This window comes from Acanthopagrus latus, chromosome 2 (genome assembly GCF_904848185.1).
Source record: "Acanthopagrus latus isolate v.2019 chromosome 2, fAcaLat1.1, whole genome shotgun sequence".
Classification (NCBI taxonomy): Eukaryota; Metazoa; Chordata; class Actinopteri; order Spariformes; family Sparidae; genus Acanthopagrus; species Acanthopagrus latus.
In genome coordinates, this window is record NC_051040.1 from 10632720 (window position 1) to 10657209 (window position 24490).

The following is a 24490-nucleotide window of genomic DNA, read 5'->3' on the forward strand; positions in this document are numbered from 1 at the left end:
CTAAAACAGAGCGATTCAAACAGAGTGGGAATACAGAGCAGCAGCACTGGACAGTATTAGAACACTAATGTGTTTCTTGAGTATTAAGGCATGATCACGTATTGAAGTAGTAAATAAGATAAGATTAATAAATAAGATTATGAGCCTGAAAATGAGCAGAAAATGTCTCCTTTTATCCTTTTGTGCAGTAGTTGTTGTGATATTTCAGACCATCATTGGCATTCCTGTTTCATATTTCGTGAATACGTGCATGTTTTTTTAAACAGTGAGGCACTCCTTGTTATCAGAAATGTCTTGTTGTGTTACAATTTTTAGCTTTTTCTGGTCTTTCAGGGGAGCCTCCGCCTCGAGCAGTGTCTTTTTGTCTGACCCAGCAGCAGAAGCAGCTCATTGCTTCGGAGGACTTTCAGAGCAGCGTGTTGACTCAGTTTGCTCGAAGGTGGGAAAGTCTGTGCAGAACATTCCCGTGGAGATTTTAACTCCTGAGCACTCGAGGCCACGTTGCAGATATTTTTGTATTTTGTGGGTATCTTGGTATCAGTGGTAAGAAGAGATTTTGGCACGATTCCTTGTCTTATTGACAGGTTTCGTATGAAGTGGGGTGTTTCTCGGCTGCTCACTCTCAGTTACATCTGCAGGGCTTCTTCTGCTCTTGTTCAGGGTATAGCAGGCAGGACAAGAGGCAGAACGGGAGCAATGCAACTCCAAAGTGGATAGTTAAAAGCACTTACCTTGATGTATGGCTTCCCCTCATGCCATGATGGGAGAGGAAAATGTAATAGCCACTACTAATGAAATTATTATGCCTTAAAGGGGCCGTGTTCCCAAGACGACAGTGACATACGCTGAATGACACAAACTGAGAGTGGTTATCTCATCTCGCAGAAACAAGGGACCCAAACAATACGGCCAGATTTGGTTTGTTGTGACAGTTTTATCTCGTGTGTGTGTCTTTTGGAAGCAGGAGCACATTAGCGACCTTGCTTGGACACAAGATAAATCGTCTTTTGGACATAATTCATTTCACATAAGCAAACAATTCCCCCCTCCCCCTACAAATCATGCACAAAAACCAGCTCGGCGCCATTGCAGTCGAACCAGCGGAAACCTTTCAGCCAAATCATGTTAGCAGGTTATCCCGCCGCGCAAATCTGAAAGTCCTGAAGTCGCGAGAAGACCCGGTGGTGTGACAGCGCATGTTAATCTCCAACCTTTCACAGTGCTCCATCAAAGCGGACGTCGGTCCGCGGGTATTAAACGTGAAACCACACAGATTTGATGTGCAAGCAGGTACATAATCCTTTGTATGTATTAACTGCATTCCATGTATTCCTCCCACCGCTCTCTGCTCTGTTTAGCCAGCAGCGGCTTTAGGACCCCCCCGGAGCCAGGAGCTAATGCAGGACACAATTTGAAACCGTCATGCCCTCTTAATACCAACCAGGCTGTTTGGCTTATTGGAATGGGGAGCAGTGCCTGCACTGTTTCACGGTGAAGGGTTAGAAGGTCAGGTCTGTCATTACGAGTGCACAACAGCATACATGACTCTTTGCTCAACTAATGTGAAACTATCAGTCTTGCCATGGCAATTACCACAGATGAAAGCTACACCAGCCATCTGCTAAACAAATGAAAATATCTTCCTGCTCCGATATTTTCTCTTGTTTACGGACTAACAGGGCATGCATGATTGATACGAAGAAGGGACTATACCAAAACTAGTGCCCATTTTGCCATTAATCATCCATTTTGTGTCCATGCCTCATGCAGCTACTAATGAAGCACTTTAAGATCGATAAGTGGATGCATTCCTGTTTCCCCACGTAGGGAGGTGACACGGTCGGGGCTGAATCATCTCCCTCTTCCTCCTCTGCTCCGGTCAGGGCCGTGCGTGGGTTTGTTGCCTGCTCTGCGGTGTAGAAAAGGCTCATTTTACCTTCACCAGGGGTGTGTTGTGGCAGCAGGTCTGATTGGTATCCTCAGGCACCACCTGCAACTGTAATGTTGTCATACAGAATATTGTATCATAGTAAACACAACTGCTCCCCCAGGAGCAATGAGATACAGATGTTCAAAGAATTTCCTATCAAGGCGAGTGTGGGGGGCAGGGACTGGGCGTGGCAGCCTTTACAGGAAAGTCAGCAGTTGTGGTGCGGACAGACAGGCTGGTACTTGAACGAAAAGAGGAATCTGTAGCTGCCACCTGCGCTAGTATTTCAAAATAAAAAAATAAAATCTAACCGCCAGTAGGAGGATGCTTTAAGTCTGATGGTTCAGAGGATGTTTGTTCGCGTATAGAATATGGTGAGCATAAGTGTTTGTCATGGGTCTTGCTCCAGCTGCAGCTAACAATTATTTTCATTACTGATTCAGCTGTCGCTTGTGTCAGAAAATGAGGGGAATACGCCTGTCATGTGCCCAGAGATGTGTGTAAATTGGTCGACTGGTCAGATATTTAGTGTAAATTTACTCAAAAAAAAGAAACTAGTAGCTGAAGCAGCTTGCTAAGTAATCGTATATTACCAGCAGCTTTGATAATCAATCAAATCAAATCTGAGACCGTACGTAGTCTCACATCATGATAACATTATAAAATCGATATGTTTCCCAGCCCTGACCCCAATAATCAAAATATTATTGATAAGTTAGTTACAGAGATCACAAATAGTTGTTGCCCTAATTGTTTGCATGAGGATTTGTAATATGTCTTTATCGTTTAGTCTATAAAATGTTGAAAATCTGTTTCTGGAGCTCAGTGTAACTTCTCAACTTGTTGTTTAGTCTAACAAACAGACCAAAGATGTTCAATTTACAGTTAACTCTACAAAAGCAGCCTTATTTTCGACGTTTGCTCCTTGTTAAATGACATAAACAGTGAATTGATTCTGAAATGTGTTGACTGTTCATTATCCGTCAATTGTTTAATCAATCAATCAACTAATTATCTGAGCCCGTTGTGCCAAGCGCCCTTAAGGCTAATGTTAAAATTGATTACACGCGACGTTCTGTCTATAATCAAGAGAGGAGACACTTAACCTAGAAGTCAGTCCTGCTCGAGTTGGCTCAGTTGCTCCGGGCATGAGAGGCTGGCAGGTTTATGGCCCGTATGCGGGAAAAAAAAAACCCGATACCTGCTGTCTGATGTGATACCTCTTGAAGAGACCCGGTGAAACGACGAGCACTTTGATGTCGAGGAGGTTGTTTTGAATGTGTCAGGAATATTTTAGAGCTGCCTATTAACACATCTGGCTGAGCGGAGGGGGTCGGGGGTTGGAGGAAAGAGGGAGAGAGAGAGAGAGAGAAAAACGTTCCGACAACTTGAGGATTCGCTCCTTGCACTTAGATTTATGGATTCCAACTCTTCGGTAATTCAAAGGGCACTTTCTTCATTAGCGAGAAGCATTACTGAGTGTCGGAGTCTCCATCTGGAGCATCACACCATCTGCTGCTCCTCTTTAACCCTCACATTTATTTTATTAGGCTCTAAACATTTATTTTATTATCTGTGTGGCTGTGTTTTTAAAGCCTTAATTGCGCTGATTATACTTCTCCGTGATTGCTGCAGGAGATGGGTCTGTGATTTTTAATTACATGTGCCAAATAAAGCAGTTTCCCAAACAGCAAGTCCTGCCCTCTGAGAAACTGCACTTATCTGCGCCTCGTAATATCAAACATTGAAATCACCTGGGAAGCATGTGATCAGATACCTGTTATCAAAGCTCCTCTGAAAGTGTTGTGTTGGAAATCCCTAGAATACAGACTAAGAACATGAATCAGAGCTGCAGGAGGTATTTCCAGGACATGTTTCGCCTTTCATGCACACACCCCACTGTGAAAGTCAGATCACGTTTGGTATGCTCGTGCTCAAAACGAGCAAAGTGTGAGCACCGGTCAAGAGATGAAAAAAAAAAGACAAATCTTTCGATGTGAGATTGAGCTCAACTTTAGCACCCGAGTAAGACTCCAAGAAGTGTTTCAGTAACTGCGAGATTAACTAACTTAAGTTCAAAGCCGCTGTGATTAGAAGCAGAGTGGGTGCGTGTGGATGCCGCCTCTCCATTAGGCATGAGCGAGCAGCACCAATTCAATAACACTCGCAGGATCCTCAAGTATAATAAAGGTTGAAGGCTCCTTGGCGTATGAAAAAGTTATCACATTTAAATTACTCAGAAATAATTGAGAATGAATGAGTGGTTTCTAATCACACGTCTGAATTAACTGGATAGGGAGTTAATAAGGCCCGGCCTTGCTATCCTCCAGCACAAAAGCAACATCTGAAATAAACTCAAAGCAAATTTAATAGCTGTCCTTTCTTTTGGTGCGTTTAGCTAATGAAGTGAAAATGTTGAGCATTGAGGCGGTTCGCTTTTATAGACAAGGGCATGGAGTTAAATGTCTTTTTAATTATTAATATAAAGAAACAGTATGTTATTAATTCTGTGTATATTGAACGTACCTGCTGATTGACCCGTCAGTGGCTACAGATGGCCTCAACAGACAGTGAACTCAGACAGGTGTTGCGCAATCATTTGCACGTCACAACCCTAATTAAGATTTATCAGTGCAGCAGAGTGATTCGTGTGGGCGATGCCCAGCTATTCTTACTGTTTTAATTGCTAGAAAGTATCTGATAATCCCATTTGCCCCGTAAACTGGTGATTTGCTCACAGGCTGCATCTATTCTTAGGATATTTTTTTGATCAGAGGGAGCAGACAGGGGTGGGGGGGTTTGTTAACTCTTGCCAGCGATGGATGGAGTGTTTTTATTTTTTCAATTCCCACCTGAGAAGCACAGTCATTGTGACACGGTCCAAATGCATTAGCCTCCAAATAGTCACTGCTACTGACAATGAATTTAAAAATCTGTCTTCATTCATAACTGAGAGACTTGGGTGAGGTAATGTGAGCGGAAACAGAAGGATGAAGTCATTGGCAAAACGTTAGGAGTTGCATTAGGAAGGGTTAATGGACAAGTAGGAAGCACTGTGGCTGTGCTTTGTTAATGGCCTAATGTTTCCTTTAATGGCACGACGTTAATGGGAGTTCTTTGTGGATGTTTAGAGTCAGGACTTCATGATCAGCCCACAGGCATCTCAGAACCACTTCCACCCTCGGGTCCCGTGGCCCCGCGCCCCTTCCAATACATAATTCAGCATATAATGGACGTGATCTCTGAGTGCACTTACCACCCGATCGCTGCAGCCGGCCACTGTCTTAAGAGCAGACCACGCCGCACGCGTGCAGCTCATCTGCGGATGGAATTTATGACATTTTTAAAGAGGTTTTTTTTTTTTTTTTTTTTTTTTACCGACGCTCGTGTGGTCGAGTGTATAGAGAGGAGCATTTCAGAGACTAATGATCGTGCCACAAGATCAATTTCTAGGAAACCTTATGGCAAGTCATTTAGAGTGATAATCACCCTTCTTCTAATATGCTTTTATCTTTTCCATCTGTCTCGCCCAGAGAAAAATGGAGCAAAATGACTATGTGTTGCCGCCAATGATGTGGCGAGGCATATGCACAATACTGGACACTTTCTCACATATATTCCATCTACAGAGGAGTTTTCTTTCTTAATTGTATATAGACATATGTTCTCCAGCCTTCCACTTATTCCTGCGCCAACAACAAGCCTTCCCCCTCTCAGATATTAGCTTTCTTCTGCTGAAACTTATCAAATCAAAGCCGCTTTGATTGCACTGAGTTAGACGGTAATTTAAAATGAGCTTGAGTATCATTAATTAAGAAACGCCTGACAATGGCTCCCTTTTTAAAAATCTCATATTAAATGCGATTTTTGCTCCTCAAAGGGGAAAAAAAGAGATTCTTTAATCTACTGCAGGTTCTTTTTTGATAATCTGTGAATCTTTATGTTGTGTTTCTGAGGAAACAACTTCAAAGCTTGTATGTTAATCAATAAATGATGATGCAGAGACTCAGAGTGCACTTGTATTCTGTGTATTGTTGGATGTATGTAGCTCGGAATGGGGAAAAAAGGCCTTTGTGCAGTCTGCCTGGCAGTCTGAGGTCTATTTTGCTGTTTGGCTCTGTGTTTTTCTTATTACCTCGGATAATTTGTCAAACGCAGACAATGTGACACCACGTTGAGATATTTCCACAGCGGCCTCATTGAAATTGTATGATAAACTTTACCAATCTAAAAAACATCAACAGAGAATATCAGTTTTTGATGCCACATACTTTCCTCATTACCTAAACAGATTGAAAACCAATACAGGCAATAAAACGATAAGCTGCACTGACTGTCTCCTTAATGGACCAGGATGCAATGCGGTCAGAAGATTTCCTGCATTTTGAGCTACAGAGCCGGCCTCACATCTTCTTCCTAGGGGCTTATTATTCTCTTCAACTACGCGACTAACCCACAGATGATGCAAAGTGTTTGCACCTCGTCCTCTGGGGATTGTCAGCGGGTATTCTGGGAATCGTAGGAAAATCACAGAGGCAGGAGCAAACAAGCACAAGAGCTTTGAACCCGGAAAGTCTCACTCTTAGATTAACAAGGTAGGAAGGGAACAGATATGAAGAAAGTTTGTTTCAAACAAAGTCCCACCCGGTTCAAATCAGCAACAGAAAAACAAATACAGAAATCTCTCATGTGAAATAACCAAATCTGATCTAACTCGGACAGAAAATATTGTTTCCATCGGTCACAGCGAAGAGTTGATTAAAGAATATGTTTTGGGGGCCTTTAAAACCTGTATCCCAGATTTATTGTATGAAAGACTTTTCTTAACATTTCTTAAGGGTTCCAGCCTTTCATTACACGAGTGGCTCGAACACACCTGGAGGCAAAAAAATAAATCTTTCCCTCCTCCTTGAGCCCCCTCCTTCTTTCTTTGTCCTCTTGTCTCAATCCCTGACGAGAGGCGGAAGCAGCAACCTGATCCCTCAGCGGCAGGTCTGCACAGGTACTGAGCCCTGCTTGGGACGCGTCTGAAATCAGAGGGAAGTGGAGCCAGCCTTTCCAGTCACAAGGCAACAATGGGAGCCCGACAGGTGGGACTGCAGGCGATGCATTAGCCCTGTTCCTGCCTGCTGTCGTCTGGAGGTGTCTGTTGTTGACCACACATGATGCAGCAAATGCACAGTGTTTTCTTTGCCTGAGGGGGAGAGAGCCACCTATATGTCTCCCTCCCAGATAGGTTTCAAACTACACTTTATATTTAGCTGGTGGGGAGTGTAAAGCAGGTTTGGCTACTTATTTCTCAGGAACATTGAAGAAGAAAGATGCATGAAGACCACTGATGTGTTATTTTGGTGGCTTTTACTCCTCTGTTGCTTTTCAGTCTTTCATTTTGTAAAACCTCTTACATGCACACGAGAGCTGCTTGTTTATTTTCCTGAATAACATGCAGCTCTGAGATCGGTCGTGTTGTTTGCCAAGCATGAATGCTATTGTTGTTTCTGTGGCTCGGTGGCCTTAAAATATGTCCATGCATGCTGGGGTGAAGGAGGGGAGCCATTATGCCTAACAGACTCAGACTAATAATACTGTGTGTTGTATACTCTGCATAATTCCCCATTCACTGTCCATCCTGGTCCTTAGCAGAACAGGCTTGCTGTGCCCTGCAGTGGTTCTGCTCAGCACAGGCTGCGGAAATATCACAGGGTTTTCATTTATCTAATTTTAATCTAGCTTTTTGTGACGATACTGTGTGCAAGAATTCTACATTAAAATGACCGTAGACCCTTGGTTAGATATTCCATCGCGTGCTCACATTATCCCAAATGTCTACCATGTCTACCAATGTTAGGTGCTCAAATCGACAAGATTATTCGGGGTGACATTTGATTCACATGGTAACCTATCGCTGTAACATTACATCATCCAAGAATATTTGTGCCTGGGTCACGTCAGGTAGAGTTTCCATCAGCAATGGTGGCTGTTAAATGGCGTTTCACACCCTGTGAGTATTTATTTGCAGCCATAGTATTTTACTGTACCGTAGTCGTATGATAAATGGAGTATGTGTAAGTTATTGTAGTTATTTGTTAAATTATTGAGTTAATTCTCCGAAGACTGATTTTGAGAGGTCAGATGCACTTATACATGACTTTTTCCACTCAGCATTTTTTTCTCCAGAACCCAAAATATTGACTTTGCAAACAAAGAAAACAATGAAAAACAGCAAATCTTCATGTCTGACAAGTTTGAACCACCAAGTGTTTGGCATTTTTGCTTTAAAAAATGAAAATGATCACAAATCGTTTCATCTCTTAAGTAATATTTGTAATAACCAAACAAGTGTTCAGTTATCTGTGCGCCGGAGGCGAATGAGTTCATTCAAAGTTTGAGCACACATGCTTTGAAAAGAGATATCTCGCCTTTATGTTGCATAGAGAATGAACTATGATATATGGGAAAATAAATGGCTCTGCTTTTCTTGAGATTAATTTTCCACTCTGATATTTTTTTTCATCGCATGTCTGTGCATCAGTTCAGCGTTATATTAATGTCAAAAAATATCACACGCTCTTTTCAGTCATAAAACTAATAAATGTTAGACTTGTGACAACGTTTCTCATGGAACTTGTAGATAAGACTCCGTAGAGAGAGGATCACTTATTAAAAAAAAGAAAAAAAAAGACACAGGCTTAGTTCTTCTGGACTGCAGATATAGAGCCTGTGGGGGACGTTGTCAGAAAATGAAACCTTTGTCCTCAGTTGTCCTGTCTGTAAATGGACCTTTTTAGCAGATTGGTTCCCTCTAAAAGACCTTAACACCCTTCTGAAGGTCAAGGAGATGCAGGGCAACATCTTCAGGGTATTAGGGTAGCTTTCCTGTGGCCTGCGACAGATGGTGTGACATAAAATGAGGCTCACAAAATGGAAAATCTGATGTCAGTGGAGTTCATTTCACACAATGTGGCTTTTGTCAACCACAAAGTACTTGTGATTTCTGCAAAATAGATGAATTTAGGCAGCTTGTCAACAACAGCACTAGAGCTGAAAGGACTATTTTATTATCTAAATTTCCTTGCAGGTAGTTATAAAGCACAAATACCACATATTCACTAGTCACAGCTTCGCAAATGTGATGATTTGCTGCTATTTCTTTGCCACATAGTTAACTGAGTGTCGATTGCATTAAACATGGGGATGAAATCAAGAAATGAGATCAGGAAATAATCAGATCTATGAATAATATAAAAATACAGCTTGGCAAACTATAATTGGAACCTGATGACAGCCTTAGATTGGAGAAGAAGAACAATATTGAGAAGTTTAAAACTGGTCGATCTCATTAGAATTAAACTAAGCTTATAAATCAACGCCGGTGTAACGCCAAATTCACGTTTACGCTGTTTGAAACTTGCAAAAAGAAAAAAAGAAGAAGTATTGGTGGAGAGGAAGAGTACAGAACACACAGCACCTGCTGTATCCCTATTTTTGTGTGTCGTCAAAAAGGAGAGACAGAAGAAAGGCTGACAGGAGACATTTTTCATCAGGGTGGAAAAAAACTGAAATATGTTTAAGCACATTTCTAGACAGCATGGTCTTAAATTCCAGAAATGCTGTGTATTTGATTACTTGTGCCACTGCTGCTTTCATTGATGAAGGGAAAAAATCTGCTTTCTCTGACTCAGTTCAAATGTATGCTGTATGAATATTCCCATTTCATTCATTTTAGATGATTACAGACAGACGGTTGCTCCAGCTTTCAGAGAGGGTTAGTAAAAGAGTTGCCTTGAAGCTGAAAATCTGGGAAGGCATTCCTTCATTCACAGAGAAAACTGATCAGGAATCAGATACCCCTTCAACCAAGATGATTCAGGTGCTGGTTCTGAGTCAGTGCCACTCTGGAACCAGTTCTTTGCTTTCTGGAATCAGGAATCTTTGCTGGTCTAGAAAAAAAGGACCTCTTTAGGCTTTGGTAGGGGTTATTGTGACCAAGGATCAACTATAACTGCTTATGACTGCCATTTTAAAAAATCAGCGCAAGTGTAGCATGTTCTGTCTCCTTGCAATGCTGGGAAATAAGAGACGTTTAGCGAATGATGTGACTCTGCGTTGGTTCTTATACCCGTGTAGAAGCGAACTTTGTTAAACGGTTCCCAGGTTGAGCTCCAAAACAGCACCAGCAACCAGACCAGAACCAGCTCTACGTTTCGCTCTTCACTTTGGTCGAACAGTGGCAAATAAGGGGGTGGATAAAAAATCTGACTTAGAAGCAGCATTGGGTGGTATTGGTATTAAAACATCTTAATACCCATCCCTGAAGATGGAGAGTGATCAGCAAAATACTTAAAGTTCATCCTGAGGGGAACGTGAATGTCAGTTGAGACCCACTCAGAATCACAAATGTCAAGCTCATGGTAGCGCTAGAGGAAATGTCAGAGGACCACCAAAGAGTGTAGGATTCATCCCCTGGGGACCATGAATGGTGCTACCAAATTTCAAGGCAATCCATCCACCAGTTCCAGTGGTGACTACGATTTACTGACAGACCAACTTTGCCATCACACTGTCTCTAGCCCACCCGTAAAGGTGGGCTGCAAACTTTTGTTTTGAAGCATAATGTTTTGGAGAAATACCGACCAAAACATACAGGGGAGAAGAGTCATTCAGCTGTGGACATTAATCATTTTTTTTTTTTGCTGTCTCGCTCTCTGCAGTCCGGTAAAAAAATACAAGCTTATGCCCTTAGTTTTATGCCAAAAAGACACTGACGGGCAATTATAGTAGGCAGGAAAAAGCAAAATTATAGAGCACACAATGTTGACGTTTGGAACGATGCCTCCATGGTTCAGCCCCGCAACAAAGAGAGAAGCTGTGTGAGAGGGATGTTGTGCAAGTCCGCTGTCAGTTATCCATCAGTGACATGATTACACCCCTTCCCTCGAGAGAGAGAGAGAGACAGACAGAGATAGGGAGGATCTAGCTTGTGTGTTTCATAAAAAAAAAAAAAAAAAAAACTGTAAAAAATCCCCCTTCAAGCTAGCTGGCCTGAAACACTTCCTCAGCGTGAAGTGATACTGTATCAGAATTCAAAATACAGTCATGCGCTTGTCATAGCTAGTAAAGTGGGGGCTGATGGGCGTGAACTGAGCAAAAGAGCTGACAGCGGCATGTAGAGCTCCTGGACGACGGGGGTCCCTCTGTTTTCAAGTAATAACAGATCGAGCCTTTCATTTCAGATGCTTCATATGGCTAATCAAAATGCAGAGCTCGTTAAATTATTAAAGAAGAGACAAGGACGAGAAGCAGAAATGTCACGCAAGGTTAGCTTTTCTTTGATTTCCCGCTTCTTAGGCAAGCGCCGTTCAGTATGAGAATCCAGCACTTTCCCCAAGTATTATTGATCTAGCTGAAGTGGTTCTGTCTGCCCTCCTCACCGCTGAACTGCTTCTGAAGCGAGGGCTATTTGCCATCAAGTCTTTGTGGACTTGCGCCATGGGATCTCCATTCACTGCACAATCCTCATTTTCAGTACTTAATAAGTTTGGGCCTCCGTCTTCTTGTTGATGTAGCAGCTCGAAGGCGTGCATAGACACACACACACACACAGTCTGACTCACGGACACCCACACACACACACACACTATAATGGGAGGGCGTAAGGTAGCAAAACAGGGATATAGAGACTAGTGTAGGGAGGTAGCTGATTTCCCTGGTGAGCTTATATCTGAGCTGTCGTCACCTGTCTCTTCTGCGGGATAGAGGCGCCTTAATCAGGAACATGAAAGTGTCTCCTGTGGTGCTGCCTCCTGTCTCTGTCACTCGCCTGTCTATTACTTGATTTACCATCGCCAGAGCATCCGCTAATTTTTTTTTTTGGGTGTCCAGTGTGAGAGCTCTGAAATCCACATGAACCCCCGGCATGCCAAGCTATTTTGGATGACGATAAAGTGTAGTGCATCGGAATATAGATCTTTTGCTGTAACAGCTTGAAAACAGACTAAACATAGTTTCATCAGCCCGGTGCTTCGTGACTTTAATTTTATAAGTAGTGCTCACAGACACAATTATGATCTGATGACATGTTTTCAGAAGTCTGACGCGTTGCTCCTGTTTGAAGTCTCAAACACCCCAGCAGTGTATTTTCATATGCTCTATAATTGTGATCGGTGTTGACAGAAGTTGTTTTTGTTTTTTTGTTTTTTTTAAACAAAGCACCATTCCTCCCCAAATCCCAAACAAGTCTAATTCCGTCTGTTTTTAGATTTTTAAACCACTTTTGTTCTTCATCTCTCCCCATATATTAGTAATGTTTCAATAGGGTGTCTCTGAATTACGTTTTCGCAAACAAAAAAGTGTGATCAACCTTCTCGTATGTGAATCCTGAAGCTTGGACAGACTCATTCCTACATGGTGCTGTTCAAGTAATTGGCGTATAGCAATCAAGTGGTCGACCTACAGTGTTTGGGTTTAGATTTATGGATTCATGCCCACAACTGAAAATACTTTCAAAACTTTGTTGATTTATTTATTTATTTTTACTTAACTTCCTCATGGTAACCTGTCTTCTTCCAGCTAGCTACCTGAGGCTGGGACTGCGTGATGGGAAAAAGAAAGCAATTATCTCTCAATGAAAAACATAGTCCCCTCGAAGCTTTTGACAAACTGCCAAAAATTTGCAAATGAGATGCAGCAGCGAAAACTTGGCTTCCTCAGGCCACTCAGACAATCAGGCCTCAGTGGTTCATGGGGGAAGCGCCTGCGGTCCTAGCTGCCCTCATCTATGCACACATTGCCTTCTTCAGCGGGCCATTGGTGTGGAAAAACCTGGGCTGTATTTTGAAACAGTCAATAAAATTAAATAAATAGCTAAACCTTCCATTTGATTATTTTTTTTTAACTTAAATTTGACAGAGATAGATGTAATCACCATAAGCCGACTATTCTCAAACTGTTCACCACTGGAGGTACACAAGCTCCCTCCTGTGGCATGGCGTCCAAGACAATACTATCAAAATATTGCGAAAATCTGAATTAGACTGTATATTTAGAATAAATTTAGTCCTTCCTATAATGTTTTTGTTTTAGCCTGTTACGTAGTCACGTTCATGCATATTGCGCCACCCACTTTTAGAGCTGGGTATCTTTGGGTAACTTTTCAAACTATCCGCCATTTTACAGCCTGTTCTTCACAAGGTAAGCATTTTGCGACGTTGTAATTACACAGTTTTGCCACTAGGAAAGTTGGCTTCAAAGTCCGGCACTCTCTCACTGGCTTGTTGAGCAGCGCCCGAAGCACCTGGGACAGTTAAAAGCAGGTACACTGAATAGAGTTGTGTTCTCTTGAGTTGGTACACTGTGTAAACGGTGTTCCTGCTGTACTTATTTGGTGTAATGCCTCTGCAATTCTGTCTTTAAATGTGGTTTGAACAGGGTCTGGAAAAAAGGGGGGAAAATTCAGATACAATGCAACTTTTATAATTATTTCCTCACAAAACAAACAATTAGAATAATAAAGTACGACAATAAGACAACAGGGTTAACCTGCCTGTTACCGCCTTCTATTCATAAAGACAACTGTTAGAAGTGATAATTTCTCTGGGCACAATGTGTGTGCATGTGTTTGTCGACGTGAAGTCACACTGTTCACCTACTTTTGTTGTGAAGGATTACCTTATCTCAGTAAGCAGCAGGAGCTTTGTCTTCTGTAACTCAACATGTGCGATTAGTTTTCATTGTGTAACGGTGTAATCTGCACAGATAAAGCCTTTCCCTTAATGCAGACTCTTTTAAAGTTCTCAGAGAGGCTGAACACAGCTTTATTTGAATATTCAAAAATGCCCATTTGAATTTGAAATGTAAGGAGTCTATTATACAGGAAGTACGATAACCTTTTCCAACACTGCAGCACTTGCAGCGTAACCTGAATATGACTGACTCTTGTTACCGAACAATTGTATGATTCAGCAGAGGAGGTTGTGCAGCACTGTCTCCTGAGAACGTCTCAATGCGATGAAAACATACGTGGACCTGGTTGCCAACTCGATTCTGAATAACATTAGGATGTTTCCTCCACCATTAGTGTTTCCTGGCACCAACACGCCCAGGTGTAGCACTTAATCTAGGTAGTGACAGATTATCTCTGACACCCTAAATAACTCAAAAAAATGAATTGCAGCAGGATATCATCAAATTTGACACAAATGCAAAACATGTCCCCATGCCTTGCGCAGAGAGCTCATTAACTGCCTCTCCTTAATAGATTCACAATGTCTCCTTTTTCCGCCCGCCGTGTGCAATCTTTTCTGCCTGGACCAGAAAACCTGCATGTCTGAGCTGAAGCCCGTTCAAGCATGAGAGGCAGTTTCATTAGATTTACATCAGAAAGACAAAAACAAGGGAGTGTGGGATGGCTACATGAGTGTGCTGTGCTCGCACCAGCAATCTGCATTACCATTTCAGCTGGACGGGACTGATGTACGCCCAGTTGCCAAAAATCGGGGATGCGAGCAAGCCTCTGTGAAATGCAGACACACATTTACAGTCCAGCAAACGGCCCATTTGCTGCATGCAGACTTTTTCATGAGTACAGGGATGCGGAAAATGCTCAAATACCTGAAGTAAGGTGGCATTTAAGCCAAGCGAAAATCACTATTGGGATCGATCAATGCATAAATAAGCTTTTCGTCCTTCTAATTCACTCCATAATGCGAGAGGAGCAGATTACAGGTGTGGCAAATCGGAGACAATAAGAGGAATCAATGCAGGAAATGGTTTTAATTGTGTCGTAGTTGGCAGTTGTCCCTTTCTAAAATGTTCCTGGTAAAACTGTCAGCAGCTGAAATGTGTCGAGGTTTGTTTTGTCCTGTGCTGTCACGTTTAAATGTCGCCGGGCCTTATTTAAATGCATGGATTGTATCTGTGTGGGTGCAGTGCTGTGGTGTCTGTGTTTCTCAAATAGTTGTTATTGGGTGGGTTACAATGCTTTGATGCTCACATAAGCAGCATCTGCTCAACGGCTTTAAGCACCGATCATGAGCATCATCACAGATATACCTCATACCTTTGTAAAGCCTTTATTGTTCTCCTCTGTGTCTATTTTTTGTTTCCTTTGTCCATCCTGGTAATTCTTGATGTTTTTACCTCCACCAATCTGTCTTATATTACACAGTTATCAAGTTCATTTTGAAATAAATCACTATAAATTACTATGATGATATGCGTAAAGCAGCAGCCTGTGCCAGATTGACTGTATGAAGAGTTCGAAAAGTGACGCCAATGCTGAGGTGTTTAAACCTGCATTCTGTCTAATGACCAAAAGGACGCGACTCCATTGGTTTAAAAAAGAAGTCTGTTTGCATGTCAGCTTCATTGTCACAGTCTCACTTGATTTATTACCTCAGTTAACAGTTCCCAAATTAGTTTGTGGTCTCAATCTCTAGTTTCAAGGCTTCTTCAGTACACCATGATGTCCTCTTTGTACATTATGGTAACATTTAGAGTAAATTAGATGATAAAGAAGTGTATGCTTTTGGGCATGGCAGCAGTAGCAGTAGTCTACGAACTTACAGGTGACATCATGGTCTGTTTACACTTAATGAGCTATAAATTTGACTAATAAAGGTGCAGTTATACATCATGTGAAGTACACCTATTGGCTGTTTTGCTGAGTGATGGACAAGAAGATTGATACCCCACACACATATATGCCCAATTAATATGTAGCTAAAGCCAGGCGATTGCTAGCCTAGCTTAGCACAAGGACTGAAACTAAGGCAACTACCCTTGCTCTAGCCATGTAAACTTGTGTTTTTACGCCTCAGTTTTGAACATATTAAACAAACAAGTATAATATGGTAACTGGTCAGCTGGTTGTCAGCTCTGGACAGAGCCAGAAGAGCCTTTATGCTAGACTAAGCTAACCAGCTGCCAGCAGTAGCTTGACAATTTACAGACACAATTTGTATTGATCTTGTCCTCTTTTTCTAAATGTCAGACATTTTTTTTAAAGCAAGACCGGTGGCCACAGGGCAGGACGGTCATATTAGTAACAGAAATTGCAGGAAACAGTTTAAAAACAGAGCATAGCAGAGCCAGAGATGAGTCAAGTCACGTCCTGTTTAAAATCATCTTACTGTTTTTTCTGTTGTTTGTCAACAGCTTGTTGTAGCTTCCTTACTGACATGTTTTTACTGTTTCGATTCAGCTTAGGACTCAATGTAGCTCCAGAGCTGACAGGTTCATAAAGATGAGTGACAAGTGTTGTGGTGTGAGCTCGTTCAGCTCAGTGTCAAGAGGACGGCATTAACAGCCGACTCTGTTTACTTGAGCTAAACTGTGACATTGTGTCTTAAATGGAAATGTACACTCTTATTAGAAGATCATGTTCTTTCTTTTATTTTCTATTGTGTGCACTGTTTTTTGGCTCAATCCACATTGTGGCGCTTTTGTCTTCCCCGCTTTTTATGTTGGACCTGTTCCAGATACAGTTCCCAGCAGGTGTTAAGCGTTATCTGACGCAGAGCCATTCCCCTTCAGCTTTTTCTCAGCAGAAAGAGGTTGACGAAGAAACTCTGGAGTTATGAAAAGACAGTAAGCATCTGTATAATAATCACAGGATGTTTGTTGGTGTGTGTGACCTGTGTGAAGAAAATACAGTTGCTGGACTTCACTCGGGCCATCTCTCAGTGTGACGAACACGGGAATCCTTTTGCAAATGATTGACTGAACATTGCAGTAAACTCTGAAAGAACTGCTTTGTTGTATCCACTTTATTACAGACATGTCCAGTGGATCTTTAGTAGTAGTCAGGCATTACAGGATTGCATAACAGTTTTATGGCCTTGTTTTAATCATCTTGATGTGTAAAAGTCACTTGCCAAAAGCAGGTTTAACATTAAACACAGACCAGACATCTGTGCACCTCCGAACATGCCCGCTCATCCTGACATCACAAGCAACTGTGCAAATATGCCTCCAGGGTCCCTCTTGTTACTCTGCCTCTAATGTAGACAATGGTAACCATAGTAAAAGTATTTACTCTCATTCAAACAGGATTCAAATGAGTATCACGCACGAAGCAAATGAATGAACCGCCCCGTCTTTGCACCACTCCGAGGAAACCTTAGATAGATAAGTTAGAGTGAGAATCAAACTTTTGTTGCAGTGCAGTAAATGGCATTACAATTTTGCAGCAGTTTGCATGAATATAATCAAACAATTTCAGGCCTGAATGCACACAGCATCATATTCAAGCACCTTCATTGTTTTGCGCTTTTTCCTGTAAATACTCAAACATTGTTTGTCATTGATTCAACAGATAGAGAGTGGTCGGCCACTGCTTTGTTCCCCTCACACTTTACTGAACTGCTGATGAGCTGTTGTGGAGTTTAGCTGTCAGATTCCCCGTACACCCACTCATGCGTTTACCTTAGCCTGAACTCTGAGAGGTCTGAAATGTGAGTCTGAATACCAAAAAACAGAGCAACACCTCATTTCCAGGCGCCTCTTCTTCCCCTGCGGCCCTCTGGCTCTAAACCCCTCATCGCAGCCCATTGAGACACTTCTGCTTTCACCCTCGTCCCATCCCCCCCACACCCCATCTCGAGCACTTTGTCTCCATGGCGATGTTTTGAGTGAAAATTTAGGCCAGGGAGGTATAAAATTAGCAGAACTCTATAGAAACTGCGGTTCCTGGTGTCTGTCGGCAAGCACAAAGTGGTATTGATAAACGCCAGTCAAATATGAACAGAAAGGAGGGTCTTTGATGCATTCAGAATAATAACAGATTTCAATTTCGCATCCAAAAAAATTCACGCTGTGTTGACGCTGACCAGATTAGCCTTCCCACTTGAATAAAGTAATTGAAAAAAAAATGTGCCTTTGCTTCTCTCTTCTGCAGTCAGCGGTTTGGAGATGGTCGTCGGCCTTTATGGGGAGACACTCGAGATCCCGTGCAACAATGGAGCCATAAAAGCAGAAGACGCCGTGCTCACTAAATGGAAATATGTAAGTCACAGCAGAGGTCAATAGATTCACAATGGTGACATCCGTCTGACACCCACTTATCATGTCTGAACCACGCCCAGTCTGAGTGCAGAGGCCGTGCATTAGACCGTGCATCTGTCCCTCCATATGACACCGTATGAACAGAGAGGGTGTGGTCCAAAACGCTGTGTGCTTTTATTTGAACTGGAAGCCAATGCCATAATGTGACAGACGTGGAAAAAAAAATAATTAATGCCTTGTGCTCTGCTCTCCAGGACGGAGGAGACCTGCTGGTCAAGAACGCGAACCAGAACGTCTCAATCACCGCCACTGATGAGTACAAGGGCCGCGTGAGCTTGGCTGCGAACTCCAGCCTGCTGCTCTCTTCGGCCAAGCTGACCGACCAGCGGACTTTCACCTGCATGATGGTGTTGTCCTCGGATATCAAAGAGTTCCCTGTTAGCGTGGAAATCTACAGTGAGTACGAGCTGCCATAAGCCTAAGCTAGCTCTCTCTGTTGAAATTCACCCCAAAATGAAAGATTTAGTCATTATCGACTCATCCCTCATGTTGATTGGAAAGTCAGGTGAAGTTTCAGTGCCCACAAAACATTTCTGGAGCGACACAGCACTAAATATTTCAAATTCTCCTGTAGATGGGATTTGCTTTGAAACAAAAAAAACAAACAAAAAAAACAATAGAAAAATGTGTGCAGCATCCAGAAGTGTTTTGTGAACTAAATCAGCATGGGGATGAGTAGATAGTGACTGAATGTTCTTTTTTTTGTTGGGTGAACTTATCCTTTAAGTGGTGGAATGACTGCAAACACCAATCACCTTTAATTACAAACCCACTCATTAACACAGTTTTCATGTTCTTTTTCTAGAAACGCCTGCGAGCCTGGAGATTTCTGACAAAGCGGAGGAACTGGAGATTGGCAAACGCACTAAGGTGGGTTTTTTTAATGACAAACATTGCTTATGCCTACGTAATTTTAGACAGTGAAACATCAAGGGAAACCCGCCACTTGAGCTCAGGTATCTGGAGGCATGGCAGAGACCACGTTACTACAGTAATGAGTCCTTTCAAGTGATTCTCATGAATTAGTAACAAGCAGACCCCTCCCTTTTCTGTCCCTACTGCAATTAAAATACCCAAAGGATCTGAGGGGCTTTAGAAATGCTCTGGGCATTTCATGGTCTGCTGCGTAGAAAACTACTCTGTTGCCAAAGTGCCGGAGAGGCGCTAAAAAAACTAATTTGCTCTGATGTTCGGTCATTTGAAAAAGATGCAGATTTATTCTAATTCCCCCAATATTTTTGTCCTCGAGTGCAGGTTTTTGCTGTTTTTTCTCAAGTTGTGATATTGTTTTGTTCACAGTTAGGAACATGTGTTGCGCATGATGCCAACCCAGCAGCAGAAATCACATGGTTAAAGAACAATGAGCGTCTGGTGGCTGATGAGAAAGGTATGTTTTCATCATCCTCCATGACTGTAAGTGCTAACAAAACAGCCTCCAGAGTGGCTCTGACATTTATAAATATTACAATCACTAATGTGTTAATTCTCTCTGGCTGGGACCATTACTGTGAATTACTCTTTCAGTGATGACTTGTTCTGCATCCACCAACAGTGTGAACGCAGTGTTTTGGTCACTTTCTTCCCTCATTAGAGTTTCCAGGCTGAGTTGTTTGTTTTCTGTCCAGGGATTTCCATCCAGGCCTTGGTGCAGGTGGACCCTGACACCGGCCTTTCGACCACTTCATCTACACTGGAGTACTCGGCGAAGAAGGAGGACACGAACGCCAAGTTCACCTGCATCAGTCAGCACAAGGGACTGACGTCCTCTCCAGTGAGCTTCAACATCACCTGTGAGTCAGCAATCCCTGCAAACAACTTTCACTGGACACATTTTCTAAACAGCACTTTCTGCTGTCTGCAGATGAGCTGCTGCCAGAGTAACATCCACAGAAAATGACACTAAAATGCTGGTTGATGGTGTCTTTTTTTCATCATCACCACAGACTATGAAAAGTTTATACTATGTCCTACATTTTGCCTCTCCAAAGGAAGTCTTTTTTTTTTCAAACATCTCCTCGCATACTCCTATAATATTTAATGTAAAGTTTGGGTTTTTTTTTTTTTACAAAAGGAGTTCTCACATTTTGAAAAATGCATACCACTGAAAATATGAAGCTACAGTCATCAGGTTAACTCAGCTTAGTTTAGTTAAACACTATGAACAGCTTGATGTCCATGAAAGAACGTTTTGTTCATGTTACTGAGATTTAGACATATTTAAATGGAGGGATGCAGCAATTGTGAAAGGAAAACAAAGAAGTCTCATTCAGCCCTCTGTCATACAATTCTATGAAGCAACCTTTAATATAACTGCTTTTTTTCCCCAGTTTTCTGTATGTATATCACAACTTTCCTGCAAGCTGGTGGCAGGAAAAAAAAACAGACAGTCGTGCAGTATTAAAGGGAGAAGGTTCTGTCTGGATAAAAAAAAAAAAAAAAACAACACTTCAGCAGTCTGGCACTGGGTTGATCTGGTGAAAAATATTCCTCTTGATTCTATGCTTTAGTCCCCAGTAAACATTGTTATTTTCTCATTTAAAACATGATTTGAAAGTACTGACAGAAGTGAATGAGTGGTGCTGTTTCTAATATCAAGCCTCAATTATTAAAGTGGGTACGTTTCTATTGGCTGTAATGGAATAATTCAAAATCTTGTTTAATATGACATGAGTATAAAAATACAGTCAAAGGTATTTGTAAGTCCAATGCAGGGTTCCACTGGGCTTGTCAAAACCGCAGTAGCTGCAGCTCCTGAACCACAAGCTCTCAACGAAGACCAAGAGAAGCTCTTTCAAAACCTCAGCTGAAGCCAGTGGAGACTGACTGCCACCCATGTTATTTTTTCTGAATATATTAACAGTTCTTTTTGCTTCCATTCTGGAAAAGACAACAGTTGAGACACCTTTAATGGTGACGGAAGTATCGGATGTGGATCTTGTGACTCTGCTCTGGGATTTATACCAAACGCAGTATGAAATATTGAAGTTACCTGCTCAACGGGGCCTTTAAAGTAGAACTTATCAGTGCGGGAACAGAAGAAATGTGAAAAGTTTGTCTCAGATGGAGCAGAAACATTGAGCCTTAAAAGGATTGTTTGGTCGAGTGACTGAGAATATGACTGCAATTCAACCAGCTCCTCAGCTTGATTTTGAAGTTGGTCATAACCAGTACTGAGGCACAAAGTTACAGCTCTCTGCAGAGTACTGACACGGTCTGTCTCTGCAGTGCCTGCAGTGAGCTGTTGGGGGCATACGCTCCACTTAATACACCGTAATCCACATCCTCATCTCTGACTTTCTACCTCTTATCTTCTGCAAAGACTCTACAGAGAACATCGTCCTTCAGGTCATCGCTCAGGACCCCCTAGTAGAGGGAGACAACATGACTCTGAAGTGTGAGGCAGATGGTAACCCAGCTCCTACCAGCTTCATGTTCCACCTTAAGGTACAAATGCTCATTAATATCTCCTCAAATTCTTGCGTTCATCTGCGCGTCTTTGGATCAGAAAATGTATTATGTTCTTGTCCTGTTTAAGAACTGCAGGTCTTGTTACTTCCTGTCAACACTACTGTAATGATACCTTTGCCTCCGGCCATTGTGATCAGGGCTTTTTTATTCTTAAGTTAGCTTTGTTCGTAATGTTGACACAATGTTTTTATATAGAGCTCCCAGCAATGATGGGAGGTATAAGATTTCAACTACACAATAATCTTGGCTAAACAAATTTATAGAAATTTGGGAAAAGTAATGCTAGCACTCAAATAAATGTGATAACTGGGTGGTTTTTCTCATTTTCTGGAAAACAAATCAGCCATTACTGTGAAATAAGGGTACAAAACAGAACAATTGAAAAGGAAACCAGATGAACTAAACACAAAAGATGCACAAGGTCCTAACATCTACAGGTTTATCACCATAATATTATTAATTTTTTTAATGTCTATCATGACTGTCGTGATAACAGGACACCCTTAATAGGAGCTTAGGTGAGGCTGGCGGGCCTAGCTTGCAATTAAATGAGATAAGCATTAGCAACATTAGCCAGTTGCTCATCGTGGCTAACATGAGGTCGCTTTGTTTCCTTTGCATTCGGTGGTAGGAAGAGCTGCCATACAATAAAATGACTGACATACACTGTCTTGTTATAGCAAGCGGTCAAGCTCCGACCTCATTGCTAATCATTTTGACAATTTTTGTTTTTGTAGCCAGCTAGCCTAGCTGACTGGCTAACCTAGTACAAAGCTCAAAAGTATATTTTAATAATCATTTTGCAGCATCAGGGTTGTAGAGCAACATGTGAGTTGAAGTGGCATTACGTTATGTAAGTCACGCAGTGTACTGTAGTGTAAGCTAACTGTGGAAAGCAAAGCGACTAACCCTAAAATAAAAATGCACTGTGATCACAAAGCTTGGAGAGGTAACGTTCATGTACATTTGACTGGCAGTTATGAATCAGATATATGTCACACTGGGGAATAAAGGATTGTAAACTGACCGACTGCCATCGTTTGATTGTATCTGAAGGAAGAGGTGGTGAAGGTGGAAAACTCAGACACTTACACCATCACAAACGTCTCTCGTGACAACTCTGGCGAATACAAATGCTCTCTCATCGACGATCCAACAATGGAAGCAACCAAGGAAATCTCAGTCAAATGTAAGAGACCAAAACATGTTGTATTTCTTGAAAAATATTTCTGCAATTTTGCCACATAGCAGCGCCATTGTAATCGTATTTGTTATTAAAGCGTTTGCTGGAGAAAAGAAAGTTAATGTTTTTCTTGCCGACCTACCTGTCGAGGTGTGCTTTGTGGAGAAAAGTGTTGTCAAGTGTCAACCCACGCTACCTCTAATAAGCTGCTATTGCAGGGCTGTGAGCCAAGTGCAGGGTTGTATGGTTAACAACAGGAATGTTTCGACCCTTGTCAGCCCTCTGAACCATCTTTTCACCGCCCTCGCCTCTCTTTTTAGACCTAGACATCAATTTAAGCCCCTCTGGAACTATCGTCAAAAAAGCCGGGGAGACCTTGGATCTGACTCTCCAGATTGATGCCTCTGAAGACTCAAAGGTCTCTTGGACAAAGGTAAAAGCAATCTTTTTAAACAACATAGCCGAAATAAATAATGACAAGTGAGTGCTTGTTGTTCTCAGTGCTGATATTCTTTTTTCAATCAAATCAGGATAATGTAAAACTGGACAAAGAGCCCAAATTCACAAAGGTGATTTTCTCGGAGTCCGGCCGCTATGAGTGCGAGGTGACGATGGGACTCCTCAGCCGAAAAGCTTCTTTTGAGCTGGTTGTTGAAGGTAAGGTCAGAAATGTTTGGAAATATTCGCTTTATTCCTGAGAGTCAGGAGAAAGATTTAGCTCTTAGCTGACTAGCTTAGCTTAGTCTGGAGGCTTGAGACAGGCAGATGCAACTTGAAACCTAAGTAAAAAATCCCGCTGAAGCTAACAAATTAGGATGTTTTATTTTGTTTAATTAATATAGAAAATAATCAGTCAATCAATAAATAACCTATTAATTAGTGTACAGTAGAATTTCTGGTAGGCAGATTTTGCTACCTTTAGGCTAGCTGTTTCCAGTCTATATAAGCTAAGATACGTTGCCGCTTGTCACTCTATAACTCCTGTACAGACGTCAGAGTGGTATGTGTTTTCACCTCAAACTCCAAGAAAAAAAGCAACTGAGGGTAATTAGGGTGTTTCCTAGAATGTCAAACCATAAATGCTTCATGAATGAAATACAACCATGTCAAACCCATCTCCTCATTCAGATGTATCTGAAGAGTTACGTCCTGTTGCAGGTGCTCCAGTTATCAGTAAGCTGATCAAACAGCGCGGCGAAGACGGCAAGCATAAAGTCCTGATTTGTGAGGCCGAAGGTTCTCCGAAGCCAGCTGTTTCCTGGAGCATCAACGGCACCTCGGTATGCTCACTCACACTCCTGCATTAGTAACCGTGATTGTAAGACATTTCTTTTGTCCATAATTGTTGCCATTTCTCAAGGTCAAAGAGTATCTGTGGATTCTTTTACATTAATTCCTGAGGTTTTTTTTTCTTCCATGTGCACTCAGCACACAGATAATTGTGCACATTCCTCAAAGCTTGAAGAAACCCGAGAGGGAAATGTGCTGTATTGATAGTAACAAGTACAGCATCACTGTAATTGTAAATGTAAATGCAGTCGTTCTTTAGCTCATTGTCACGTAGGAACTTAGTGAAAAAATATCACAAATGATAAAGGATAAACGGTCAAATGTTGGGTTGTGATACTTTAAATTTGGCTGCATGGTTGGAGGTATCACACGTTACTCGGGCTTTACAAGGTGTTGTGAGATTTCATTTCTAGGCAAGAATTTCTAGATCGATAGACACTTGATTAAAAAAAAATTGAATTTGGTGCAAGGCTCAATGCCACCTGCCCAGTTTATACCCCAGTATTCAGGGAATGTTTTTAGTTTTAGATTTAATGGGTACACCTTCCAATAACGTC

At 41.9% G+C, this 24490-nt stretch overlaps 1 protein-coding gene across 1 annotated transcript in view; it reads left to right on the forward strand.

Annotated features, from left to right (window-relative positions):
• Positions 1 to 24490, forward strand: part of LOC119011872 (CD166 antigen homolog A-like) — a 41498-nt gene that overhangs the window by 9631 nt on the left and 7377 nt on the right. The window contains exons 2-11 of the mRNA XM_037085313.1: positions 17826 to 17932; positions 18187 to 18388; positions 18798 to 18862; positions 19292 to 19379; positions 19618 to 19782; positions 21312 to 21436; positions 22517 to 22649; positions 22964 to 23076; positions 23174 to 23300; positions 23802 to 23923. Of these exons, the coding sequence (XP_036941208.1) occupies positions 17826 to 17932; positions 18187 to 18388; positions 18798 to 18862; positions 19292 to 19379; positions 19618 to 19782; positions 21312 to 21436; positions 22517 to 22649; positions 22964 to 23076; positions 23174 to 23300; positions 23802 to 23923 (1247 nt within the window). The remainder of the gene's footprint in view (positions 1 to 17825; positions 17933 to 18186; positions 18389 to 18797; positions 18863 to 19291; positions 19380 to 19617; positions 19783 to 21311; positions 21437 to 22516; positions 22650 to 22963; positions 23077 to 23173; positions 23301 to 23801; positions 23924 to 24490) is intronic.